Source organism: Eremothecium cymbalariae, chromosome 4 (genome assembly GCF_000235365.1).
Source record: "Eremothecium cymbalariae DBVPG#7215 chromosome 4, complete sequence".
In the NCBI taxonomy this organism is placed as follows: Eukaryota; Fungi; Ascomycota; class Saccharomycetes; order Saccharomycetales; family Saccharomycetaceae; genus Eremothecium; species Eremothecium cymbalariae.
Window position 1 is genome coordinate 520,147 of NC_016452.1, and position 12,819 is coordinate 532,965.

General features: G+C 40.6%; 5 protein-coding genes across 5 annotated transcripts; 3 read left to right on the forward strand and 2 right to left on the reverse strand.

Moving 5' to 3' along the window:
* Positions 1 to 308: 308 nt before the first annotated feature.
* Positions 309 to 1,817, reverse strand: Ecym_4251 (pepsin-like aspartic protease; the record flags this gene model as incomplete). The annotated part of the gene is made up of 1 exon (XM_003646085.1): positions 309 to 1,817. One exon carries the CDS (start codon positions 1,815 to 1,817, stop codon positions 309 to 311), a length of 1,509 nt encoding a protein of 502 aa, XP_003646133.1.
* A 1,668-nt stretch (positions 1,818 to 3,485) lies between these two features.
* Positions 3,486 to 5,555, reverse strand: APC2 (anaphase promoting complex subunit 2; the record flags this gene model as incomplete). Its single annotated transcript, XM_003646086.1, has 1 exon — positions 3,486 to 5,555. One exon carries the CDS (start codon positions 5,553 to 5,555, stop codon positions 3,486 to 3,488), a length of 2,070 nt encoding a protein of 689 aa, XP_003646134.1.
* Positions 5,556 to 6,166: 611 nt separating this feature from the next.
* On the forward strand, positions 6,167 to 7,031 carry DCN1 (NEDD8 ligase DCN1; the record flags this gene model as incomplete). The annotated part of the gene is made up of 2 exons (XM_003646087.1): positions 6,167 to 6,169; positions 6,258 to 7,031. 2 exons carry the CDS (start codon positions 6,167 to 6,169, stop codon positions 7,029 to 7,031), a joined length of 777 nt encoding a protein of 258 aa, XP_003646135.1.
* Positions 7,032 to 7,433: 402 nt separating this feature from the next.
* On the forward strand, positions 7,434 to 9,023 carry TAF12 (Taf12p; the record flags this gene model as incomplete). The annotated part of the gene is made up of 1 exon (XM_003646088.1): positions 7,434 to 9,023. The coding sequence occupies one exon, from the start codon at positions 7,434 to 7,436 to the stop codon at positions 9,021 to 9,023; it is 1,590 nt and encodes a 529-aa protein (XP_003646136.1).
* A 285-nt stretch (positions 9,024 to 9,308) lies between these two features.
* On the forward strand, positions 9,309 to 12,122 carry DIP2 (snoRNA-binding rRNA-processing protein DIP2; the record flags this gene model as incomplete). The annotated part of the gene is made up of 1 exon (XM_003646089.1): positions 9,309 to 12,122. The coding sequence occupies one exon, from the start codon at positions 9,309 to 9,311 to the stop codon at positions 12,120 to 12,122; it is 2,814 nt and encodes a 937-aa protein (XP_003646137.1).
* Positions 12,123 to 12,819: the final 697 nt, after the last annotated feature.

The following is a 12,819-nucleotide window of genomic DNA, read 5'->3' on the forward strand; positions in this document are numbered from 1 at the left end:
AATATAGGCTCTCTTGTTCTCCGATTCATGTGCATTTGGTGCATAAGTTAGAAAAGTAGTTTCCAAACGCAGATCACCATGTACATAGCTTAATTTTTGTCGTCATCCACCCACATCGATGGTTGGCTGGCCTGCTTGTTGGCTTGTTATATTACCTGGAGTTTAATTTAACATGAAGTCTCAATCCCAAAACAATGAAGTCGTAATAATACCAATCAGTCAAGACCCAGTAGAGAAGCTAGTTTGGAGGGGGATGGGTAAAAAATAGTTGGACGATTTATCTCTTCATAACGTTGGGTTTGAGATATTTAGAAAAATAAGGATAGCATGCCAATCAAGACCGCACTTGGGAAGGCGAAGATCACGGAAGGCGACAGTCCGACAGCAGCGTTCTGGGTGGAACGGTTTTCGAGAGATTGGCCTTGCGATTCTTCGCTATGATTAGCGGCAGCGTTAAACATGTTTCCTCCCGTGGAGATGGGAGCGTAAGTAGACCAAGTGTTTGAGTAGCCAGGGGCTTTAGTGGCACCTGGGACTGTGGACTTGATCACCTCGATGTTTTCTTTCTCGGCTGAGGCGCCGTAGGCTGCCTGTGCAATAGAAACCTCTAAGGCTTCCAAGTCGTAGACAGTGTAAACACTGGTTAGGAAGACGTCACCTAGGATGATATCATTCGAGCTGGTTGGGACAATGCCTAGAAGACAGACGTCCTCAACGTTTGTTTCAGACAAGTAGTTTACCAGAGGGGAGGTGATTTCCACCCCACCGAAGTTGTAGATTAGGTCGATATTATTACGCTTGGCTTGAGAACAAGGTATCAAAAACTTCCGGAGTCTTGCGTTCCAGACGGCACCAACGTTAGAGGCGATTGCAGCAGCTAACTCTGTTGGGAAGTAACTTAGAGTGGTACCAGAGTCCAGCAGCGCAGGAACTTTGGTGGCGGATATGGTGCCACGCTTCTTTCCGGAAGAAAAGCCCAGACCATTCAAGGTGATATGCAACTCAATAGGCTTAGGGAAACCGTAGCGAGCATTAACATTAACCAATGGAACCGTAGCCAAAGTACCTGTATACTTACTGTGATCAACAGCACCAAACAGCACACTACCAGAGGTAGCATCCAAGTCATTTAGATACAAAGAATACGCAGTCTTGTCAATAACACCGTTACGCTTCAAAACAATTGGCAGGTTGTCATACTCGTAACCGTTATCACCAGAAGCCCTCGTGACCTCAATACCAGTCAACCCAATACCCAAAACAGCAACCGAAGAGTTCGAAGCGGTGGCAACCGCAAACGTTAGCCCATCGGCATTCAAATCACCCAAGTCTAACTTATCAGTTCCCCACTCCCCAGAAGCAAATGAAGTATCTCCATAGCTGATGTAGAACTCAGTGTGGTTGTTCTTCCAACTGGAAGACTTCGACTTGTCAAAAGCACCGTACTCGAAACAATCCAACGGTTCCGTACTATCACTGTTGTCTGGACCACAATCAACATCAGCCCCAATAATCCACAAGTCACTGGATCCAGTATCAACCAACACCGTCACTTCCTGCGCAGGCGTACCAATACTCAAATTCACAGAATAAAACGTCTGCTCGTTGTGGATCTTCACATCAACGTACTCATCGTCCCTCTTCTTCAACTCGCCAAAAGGCATAACCCCCTTCTCCGACGACCTAAAGTCATTTCCCCTTGTCTTGTCCAAATCAAACCGCACATACGCAGCAGACTCTGCTCTCTGCGCCAATAATGCGAAACTGGATGGCACAAATGCCAACACCGTGGCCGCAATACATCCACTTAACTTCATGCTTTTTGATTAACGACTAAAAGCTTGCCTTCGCTGAACCCAAAAGGCCCTCCAATTCCACAAACTGCCCCTGGAAACTAGATTCCCATCCGCAAGCCGCTCTGGAACTATATATATATTTGTTATCTTAACACTATACCTCACTTCAAAAAATCGCAATCGCTTGCAATGTAGCAAAGACTAGAAACGTCATCTCCATTCGTCTCAAATAGATAACCCAGGCAAACCCGCAGCAATTTTTCCTTGTACGTTCTTTCTGCACATTGGTCATCGTGAAATTTTTTCCCTTCTATCTGATTTTCAACTCCTCAGTTTTAAGCCTCGAGGACCTCCGCAGAGTACCTACATAGATGAACACGGGGAACATTAATGGGCGCACTAATTTGGCAGGCAAGTGTGCCATCCAAGTGAAGGTGGCTTCGCTTATGTGTTCGATACAATCTCCAGGCAAATTTAAAATCACGTACACATTCCCAAGCTGGTTATCCGGAATGGCTACAAAAAGACTGAAAAACTCGTCTTCCAGAACAATAGGAAGGGAGTTGGTTAGCTGCGGACGTGGGTTTTCGATTCGGTTTGGGTAAAAACGAGGCTAAAGCGACGTTCGGTTGGGTGGTATTAGCAGTGGTATAGTCTGTTCCTTGTGGGCAAGTTCCTTTTTCTTTTGTTGGTTAGGTTGTGGGATGTCTTTTCCGATGTTTTCGACACAGCCATTCCGCAAGCTGGCAGGGATTGTCGTAGAAGAACAGGAGTATTGTGGGACAGGGCGGTAGGAAAGGACCCAGTGTGTATGTGTGTGTGATGGTCTGTGAGGGGGGGGGGGGGGGGGGGGGGAGATCGAGGAGGAAAACGTCCACATGCAAGCAAGATTCTGTCTTTGGTGGTGTTTATCTGTAGAGTTTAAGCTTGTGAGTTTCCTAATTTTTTGATCGTTCGTTGGTACGATTCTTTTTTTAGAGTTGTTGTTTGAGAATGTATGGGAAGGTAGGATAACATTATACATCTGGATTGCATGTCCCTAGTGGCGACATTCTTGTAATTTTTCCTTCAGGAGATAACGAGTTAATTAAGATTCTTGGTGATTTGCTGTGCGGTTGTAGACTTCCACTGGGAGGAAACGGTTTTGCAGTCGTTGGAAGTATACCCAATAAGGGTTGGCTTGATTTTCGTGGTTGCGGTGTGTCTTAAAAGTGTGTAATGAGTATGGCCTTAATGGTGACAAGTGGGGTCGGAATTTTGTGTTACCGGACTATATAATTGTGTATACAATGATCAGCTAGCTACTTTTATCGGTTAAATTTGATGCCATGCGTCAGCGCGGTTCTTGTTTGAATTGTTCTTGCTAGATAGCGAGATACAAGAGATGTGATGGTGTAGGATGGTGCAGAAGAGGTTTGCAAGTTTTTGCAGAGGGCTGCGTTTGTGGGAGCTTTGAGCCTTTGAGCGGCAGTTTGCAGGCATGTTTGTTCTCATGCCGAGGGACGTTTAGATTTGGCGTGTAGCATTTAGGGTTTTTCGCTGGGAGTTTTTGGTTTTGGCATTGTAGTTATTCATGATTAGTGTTATCTATATATTATGCCGTGTGTGCAGAGGGGGTGAGTATGCAGGATGTCTAGATAGTAGTAGTAGCAGCAGCCTTTTCTTAATTGCTGTTTACTTGAAAAGAAATTAAAATGCAACATCAGCTCTTTCTAGAATACGATAGCAGTCATCTCCGGTTGAATACAAGACGTGCTCCTGGCACCAATATTGTACAATCGCTTCCACATGATGCTGGGCCATATCAGTTTGTTGGACAATGTCAGCAGTTCTTAGACCTCTTGGGACTTTTTGAAATAATTCAATAACGGTATATTTGGGGAGGGATACTTTGTTTGACCAATGCCTGCCATCGTCAAAAGTAAGTGCAATCTCCACGGTGCCTTGGTCGTTTTGGAAACGCAATTTCCTCCCGGGAGATTTCATTTCGAATGCTTTTTCCATTTGTTGGAATATGATGGCCAATGCTGAGGAAATCCTGTAGTCGCCATACAGGCTCTTTCTGCTAATTTTCCAATACAAATAAGAAATTATCTTAGGGTAAACGTTTGAAGGAATGAGTTGGAGCTTGGTACTCCAGTTTTGGAATGAAGCACTTTTTTCCAAGTCACTCCACATTACAAATACATTGACTAGGTTGGATTCTTCGCATATCGATTTTAGTACTTGCTTGTTGTTTTTGAAATACTTTTTCATCAATGTTTTTAACAGTTGAGACCATTTAGCACTTAAAATATATCCTTCCATTTGAAGCATATGGTTGGTTATTAATTTTATAAACTCATTGATTAGAATCTCGGGTGAATCGAAAACTTGGAAGACTACCTCCAATACATCTTTTGGCAATTCCAATGTTTCTGTGGTATCATCAGTGTCGTTGTTTCCCAGCTTTGAAATATCTTCGTTGAATGGGCCTGGTTCAGGTGTCCATTCCAAAAACTGCTTCACCAAGGGGTTTTGGCGTTCCTGTGCGACTGAATAGATAGCCGCTTTGCTCTTTATTGTGGTGACCGAGTGGAAATTCAAAGCTGTACTGTTTTTAAGCTCCTTTGATAATTGGTCTAATAGCTGAGGGTTCTCAGTCAAGGTATTCTTGGAGATAACCTCATGGATTTCATCTTTGGTCAATTCCAGAATGGCACAGAGTACCGTGGTTATTAAGTCTGATCGCTCTTTGATTTTTGGCTTCAATTTAAAGGTGAAGCGATTCATAGAGCGGCCAGTGGGGTCCACCACCATCAAACACTTGATTGCCTTGACATAGTACAACAATATCTCAATCGTAGTGACGCTTGGTATTAGTAGCTCAGAATGAAAATCGTTACATATTTGGGCAACTAACCGGTCCAGTTCCTCTGTTGCGCCTTTTATAACAGATTTCATTTCAAGCAACGACGGTTTCGACAGAGGGAATTTTGGTATGATCTCATCAAAGAGTTCCTTGGTTTTCATCTCAATAAACTTGTTCTCAAAGCATCGATATATTAGATTGTTCAACTCTTGGTCATCTTCGTTGGGGAATTGTAGTAGTTGTATAAACTGATTCCAACATTTATCAATAAAAGCATTAAATACCTCCTCTATCACATGCTTCTGATCTACATTGCCCTCCATTCTACTCTTACAAAACAGTTCAATCTTATTTGTCAACAAATCAATCACAAATTTCACCATTGGGTGTCCCAACCCTTGTACCATCCACTTGTATAACTTGGATGACATCTCAAAATCATCTTCCTCCAAAATCAATACACGAATTCGGGACTCCATATTATTCCGGAATGTGGAATTCCTATTCAACAAATACTTCCTTAGACCAATTAACTCGTTACTGAGTTCTTCAGCGGTAAATAATCCGACATATTTCAATGGAAACTCGTAATATCGTTCCAACCTTAACATATCTTTGTACTGCATTAGCGATTCCCAATTATGAAAGAAATGATACCTCAACTGCGATAGAGTCCATTGTCGCAACAGCTGCAATAAAAACACTTGTTCCGCATCATCCAACTTTAGCAGCTTAATACTATTCTTAATCCGTAAAGACGGAAGCCTCATTTGATGGTTATTGTGGTCATCATTCGGATTTATCCATGTAAGAAGGTTTTCTAAATCATCCCTCAAAGCTTCATCGTTCTCAGGTAGAGCGCTTATCAATTGCAGGTGATAATTTTCAAGCTCCTCTGCGTAAGTCATTTATCTTTTATGCTTCGTGTTTATATCTGTGTACTTGCTTCATTCATCTTCATCGCTCTTTCCACAGTTTTTGTTGATTTCTGACTTCTCGTCAAGGTGCGATGGGGATGATAACCTCCGTTATTCACCATAATCAGTAGTATAAATGGGTCTGCCTAAGGAATTATGGATACGTATACCGTAAGATTGGTGTACAGAGCCTACCAAGATGACAACTTCTTTATGGTTTGCTGTTTTTCCCGCGATGTCAACTTCGTATTAGGTATTATGTAGATTGTATGTGCGTGTTCATGCCGTGAAATGCGGTTTGGAGATACTAGTTTGGAGGGTGAAGTTGGCCCAAATGATTAGGGTAGAGAGGGTGAAATGAGAGAATTAAGTAAGAGGGTTGGGTTAATGACCAATGGAAAAGGGGTTTTTGTTTGCAGTGTCGCTCAATATGGATCAACTAAATGCATTGATATTTTACAACGTTCGCCTTGTTTGCCAAACGTTTATTATTAACCTTTAGAACTTTTATGGTTATGTTAGGTTATCGTAACAACGAAAACTGCACAGCATCATCAAAAGGGCCGCAGCGATCGATAGTTATACGCTACAGAGCAGTGATAATGGTATGTTGCCACTCTTCTAAAATTTGGTCAAGTTCTTATGAACTGTATTTAGGACATTTTTACTAATACCATCGTGCGAATACGAGAGCAGAGCAATGCAAGACAAAGAAAACAAATCAAACAGTTCATGTCTATCACCAGTATGAATCGTGCCACAGCTGAAAAGTTTTTAAATGACAACCGGTGGTCTCTAGATTATGCATTGGATGATTTATACACCAGGGGCACGAGCTACCTGAATACTGAACGGACTTATGACGCTGAGTTGTATTCTACATTTCAAAACTATGCATCAGAAAATGGTCGGATGGACACCGATACATTGATCAAGTACGTCACGGATTTGGGTTATCAATTGGAGGATCCCGTGACCATCTGTTTAGCACAATTGTTGAAGGTTGAGAATTTAACCGCAGACATCGAAGAGGAGCAGTTTCTTAGTACATGGGCTGATCTGGGCTGCAGCAACCTAAACGATATGAGTGAATATATGAACACTCTTGATACCAAATTGCATGAAGACCCCGTCTACTTTAAGACGATTTACAGCTACACGTTCAGCATTGCCGTAGACGGCAAGAGACGCCAGCTGAGCATCGACACAGCCATTTCCTACTGGACCCTACTGTTTCTAGACCATAGCTTTGCTACAAAGATCCCTAGAACCAGACTGGAATCATGGTTCCGCTTTTTACGAGAACAGAATGACGCAAACTTCGTTACCAGAGACACCTGGGACATGCTCTTTAAGTTCGCGCTCAAGTTTCCTGATGACAAAACACTACTTTCAGAATACAGCGAGATGGGCGCTTGGCCCTTGATCATGGATGAATACTACGGATGGATAAAGGAAAGATACTGACTCCTAATACAAGCTTGCCATCAGGATAATATAATGGATAAACGGATTCTGAGATAACACACCGCATATATAGTTATATACGACATGATATGTTACCCGGCACTGGATCACAGCATCATTTTCTTTTGAAATTTGATAGTTAAATGCCAAACCAAACGCAACCGGATGAGATAGTAAATAAGTATCGAAGCACTACTACGACAAGGGAAAGGACGAGGTTGAGCATCTGTTGAACAGCCTTTGTTTCAGTCTACTCGCTGTTGACACAAATCTGATTGTATTATATTTCTCATTGTTTTTTGCTTCTCTTTTTTGCTTCGCAAAAGGAAAAGAAAACTTTGTTGTTATCCTTTAACAGAAGCAGCAGTACCAGTAATATCTTTAGAAGCAAAATAAGATACCATGTCTAATAACGGCCAACAGGGAAATGGTCAAGTTCCACAACTGACACCACCGTCTTTGCAACAATTGGCCTATAAATTTACCACACTAGTCGATGAGGCTCAAAGAGTTGGCGTTCAAACTCCTGAAGGTTTGGAGTTGCTGAAGAAGGCCTCAAAAGTGAAGGCTATCTATGAAACATACAACAGACAAAGGCAGCAAGCTCAGCAGGCATTCAGAGTGAGGAATACAGCTCAGACAGGAGCTCAACCACAGCAGCAATTGCCTGCGGGCCAGCCTCAGCCACAGCAGCAGCAGCAGCAGCAACCACCACCACAACCTCAACCTCAGCAACCTCAGCAACCTCAGCAGCAGCAACTAAAACAACAAAGACCGGCGTCTTCTGTTGCTAGTAACATCAAGATGCTTCTAAATCCACAACAACGAGAGGCTTATGAAAGACTAACTCAGACTTTTAATGAAAGTGCCAAGAATATCAAAGGTGAATATGAGTTTTTGAAAAAGAATATCGAGGTGTTAGATACTGAGATAAAGAATAGGCAAAGCGAGCCGATAACCGTAAGACAATTGGAATCGAAAAAAAATGAACTATTAATGAAACTAACAAGTCTAAATACTCAGTTTCAGACGTTGCCAAAAAAGTTTCAGGAAGATAAGAAGAAATTCTACATTGAATGTGCAGCCACTAACATGAACTTGAAAAAATTCTTACAAGCTACAAGTCAACAGCAAAGGGCAAATACTGGCAATACAGGTACCACAAGTTCGCCTGCTCCAACTCAACCAAGCGGCAGTGTCGGCACTCCAAATTCAGCCGTACCTGTGTCAACCAATTCAGTGAATACGGGCAACACTGCTACCCCACAACAATCAAAACAGCAACCGCAACAAAGATCTAACAGTGGTATTAGCAGATCTCCTACTCAAGTCACTCCTGTAAATGCTGCAGCAAATCAGAATAGTAATGGAGCTGCGAGACCCGTCATTTTTAAACAACCGAATCCCTCCATTCCTATACCGGAAAGCGTATCCCCAATCTCAACAACATCAGTCTCTTATAGGTCCAATAGGCCCACAATAACAGGTGGAAGTGCAATGAATGCTGCCGCGTTGACAACTCCCGTCATGACAAAGCTACCTCCTTATGAAGTGGACAGCGAAAGAGTTATGTCAAAAAGAAAATTAAGAGAATTGGTGAAATCGGTAGGCATAGATGACGGTGATGGCGAAACCACCATAGATGGCGATGTTGAAGAATTATTATTGGACTTAGCTGATGACTTCATCACAAATGTGACTAGTTTTGCTTGCAGATTAGCTAAACACAGAAAATCCGATAACCTTGATGTCCGAGACATTCAATTGCATTTAGAAAGAAACTGGAACATCAGAACACCCGGTTATTCTGCAGATGAAATTAGAAGCACTAAAAAATGGAATTCTACCCCTGCATACGGTCAAAAAATGCAAGTTATTACCTCTGCTAAAGCTGCTAAGTTGTCTCCGACTGCAGCATCCACTAATGTGAACTCAAATGCCGCTTCTTCTACAACCTCTAATACAATTATAGCTGAAGCTAACAAGAAATAATTTTAAATCCAGGCCTTCAAATTACTTATACTAGTCTCAGTTAAGGATATCATGGCCACACCAGGTTAATATATATATCGTCTGTTTAATTTATATGATGTATATTAGTCTTCGATACATGACATGCATTTCCGTCTTCACGTCAATAGCGATCCAGCTATTAGTATTCCTTTTTTAATTTGTACGAAAAAAATTTGAAGCTCATCTCATCTCGAGAAATATCTAATATGCATACTTAAAAGGTAGCAATTAAAGGAATAACAGCAGCTGGTGGGGACTCTAAAGATGGTTAATTCATACCAGAGATTTGAGCAGCGAAGTTTTTTCGGTGTTATTGCATCGAATAGCAATTGTGTTTGGATCCCGACAGAAGGGTCCAGGACATCCCCAGGACAAATCATAACTAGTTCACTAGAAAATATCAATTGCTGGGATATCAAGACTGGGAACTTGTTGAAGACCCTCAGTGATTCTATTCCCCCTGGTTCAATTGATGCTAAATATGAAAAACCAGCAGAAGTCGCATATTTAGAATATCATCACGAGACCAATTTGTTGGCCGCTGGTTATGCCGATGGTGTCATTAAAATCTGGGATATGCAGACGCAAACTGTGTTAATCATTTTCAACAGTCATACGGCTGCAATTACCTTTTTGAAGTTTGATCCTTCCGGTACAAGGCTAATATCAGGATCTCGTGATTCGAATATCATTATTTGGGATCTTGTGGGTGAGGTTGGACTATGTAAATTACGTTCTCATAAAGATTCTATCACAGGTATTTGGTTTGAAAACGATGATTGGTTAATTAGTACTTCTAAAGATGGGTTGATAAAGGTTTGGGATATAAAATCGCAACAATGTGTGGAGACGCATATGGCACACACGACCGAATGTTGGTCTCTAGCTATTTCAGATGATTTAGTTGTGACAGCGAATGCGGACTCTGAATTAAAAATTTGGGAATTGGATCTAGAAAGAGAAAACGGTTCTAAATTAAAAGAAAAAGGCATTTATGAGAAACAAAGCAGACAAAGATCCGTTGACGTTAAGATTGTAACTAACCCAGATGAGGTCAAGTTTTTCTATGTTCAAAATGCAGATAAGACTACGGAAGTTTTCAGAATTCGAACTTCATCAGAGCTTTCTAAAGCATTGAAGAAAAGAGAAAAAAGATTGAAGGAGAAAGGTATTAGTGAGGATGAAATTCAAGAAAAGATTAAATCCTCCTTCGTTAACGATATTATTCAACCATTCCAAGTTGTTAGGTCATCATTCAAATTTAAATCTGCTGCATGGACGCGTTGCTCGTTATCTAAATTGGAGTTAGTATTTACTACCTCTAATAACACCATTGAATATTATTCAATCCCTTACAAAAACCAGAAACCGACTCAGGTGGCTGCTAGCAAACTATATACCATCGAATTACAAGGCCATAGGACCGATGTGCGCTCCATTGACATCAGCGAAGATAATAAATTATTAGCTGCGGCATCTAATGGTATGTTAAAAATTTGGAATATTACGACTCAAAGCTGTATCAGAACCTTCGATTGTGGCTATGCATTGTGCTGTAAATTTTTGCCTGGTGGAACTTTGGTTGTCGTGGGTACGAGAGGTGGAGAGTTGCAGTTGTTCGACTTAGCCTCTTCCATAGTTTTGGAGAATAAGGAGGCTGCTCATGATGCGGCGATTTGGTCATTAGACTTGACCAGTGATGGAAGAAGATTGATTACGGGCTCTGCAGATAAAACCGTTAAATTCTGGAACTTCCAAGTTGAAAAAGAACTAATTTCATCGAGCACTGATAAATACAACTCCAGATTGCAGATGGTTCATGATACCACTCTAGAATTAGGTGAAGATATCCTATCTGTAAAAATTTCACCTGAAGACAGATTTTTAGCGGTATCGTTATTAGACAACACTGTAAAGGTCTTCTTTTTGGATTCAATGAAGTTTTTCCTAAGCTTGTATGGGCACAAACTACCAGTATTATCAATAGACATATCTTATGATTCAAAATTGATCATTACATCATCTGCAGACAAAAATATTAAAATTTGGGGCCTGGATTTCGGTGACTGTCACAGGTCATTATTTGCCCATCAAGACGCAATCATGAATGTTAAATTTGTTCCGCAGAGCCACAATTTTTTTAGTTGTGGTAAAGATGGTGTGATCAAGTATTGGGATGGTGTAAAATTCGATTGCATTCAGAAGCTAATTGCTCACAAAAGTGAAGTATGGGCGTTAGCATTATCTAGTGATGGTCAATTCTTCGTGTCTGTTTCTCACGATCGTAGTATTAGGGTTTGGGAAGAGACAGAAGATCAGGTATTCCTGGAGGAAGAAAGAGAGAAGGAAATGGATGAACAGTACGAAGAGAAGTTGTTAAGTACTCTAGAGAACGATGCCAGTGATGAGAAATTTGCTAGAAATTCAGAGGAAGATACAGATGTGACAGAAGTGACAGATGTTCATAAACAAACAATTGAATCGCTAAAGGCTGGTGAACGATTGATGGAAGCTTTGGATTTGGGTATTTCAGAGCTTGAAGCGCAAGAAGAATACCACCGTAATTTATTATTGTGGAATAAAAACAAATCTGGTGATCAGCCTATGAAACCTCAATCAAATTCCATTTTAATCGCGGTAAATAAGTTACCTGAGGAATACATAATGGACACGTTGGTTAGGATTAAGCCTGCACAGTTAGAAGATGCTTTGTTGGTACTTCCATTTTCCTATGTGCTAAAATTTTTAAAATTCATTGATGCAAGCATTGAGAAGAAGCAGCTAGTGAATAATCATTTACCGTTGATCTGTAGGAACCTCCTATATGTGGTTAAAATAAACCATAAAGAGTTGATTGCCCAAAAAAATGAGGAATTAAAATTACAGATTAACAAAGTGAAAGACAAGCTACGGGCTGCATTGAAGGGCAATATAGACGATCTTGGGTTCAACATTGAAGGTTTGAAGTTCATTAAACAACAGTGGAATGTTAAACATAACTTCGAATTTGTTGACGAATATGATCAACGGGACGCTGAAACGAAGTCTTCTAAAAAGAGGGTTTTCACTACAGTCTAATCTACAGCACCTTCAAATTGACAAACTGTCAAGCTTTAATAAATATCTTCTGGTCGGGTAGAGCTTCTCTATGGGCACTCAGATGGACACTTTATGTTGATTCAACCGTGATCTCCTTTATAATAACTAACTGATATGAATACCGTTCCATGGAATCTTAGAAACTTGACTTTAAGCAATGATTTATTCCCAGTTATTGGTTGTAAAAGTTTTAGTACTGTTAGATAATAAATAAGTCTTAAACTATATAAAGTTCCATTGAATCTTTAAGTGTTACACAAGCCCATCTAATAATGGCATCAATCCAACACCTAAACACATGATGAAGTATGCTCATGAAGTAAGCTGATAGAGTCGGATGCTTTGAACTGTGTCGAATATAGGAACCCATGAGCGATTAATTCTACTAGATCAGTGTATATTAGTCAATATAGATGCACTTTTTGCTTGAATATATCACGTGATGAATATTAGTAATTTTAAAATCCAATACGGACGTATATTTTAGACGACGGTTCGGACTTTCATTAGACAATTTTTGTTCGTCTGCGTAAGTTTCATAGACTATCCAGAAGCTGAGAGTTATTCAAGGCCAATAAATCCAGCCTGCATTAAATTGTACACCAATAATCCAGTTTAAAATATATTCTATGGGGTTATTTATACATATACATATATTTGACTTTATGCATGTTGT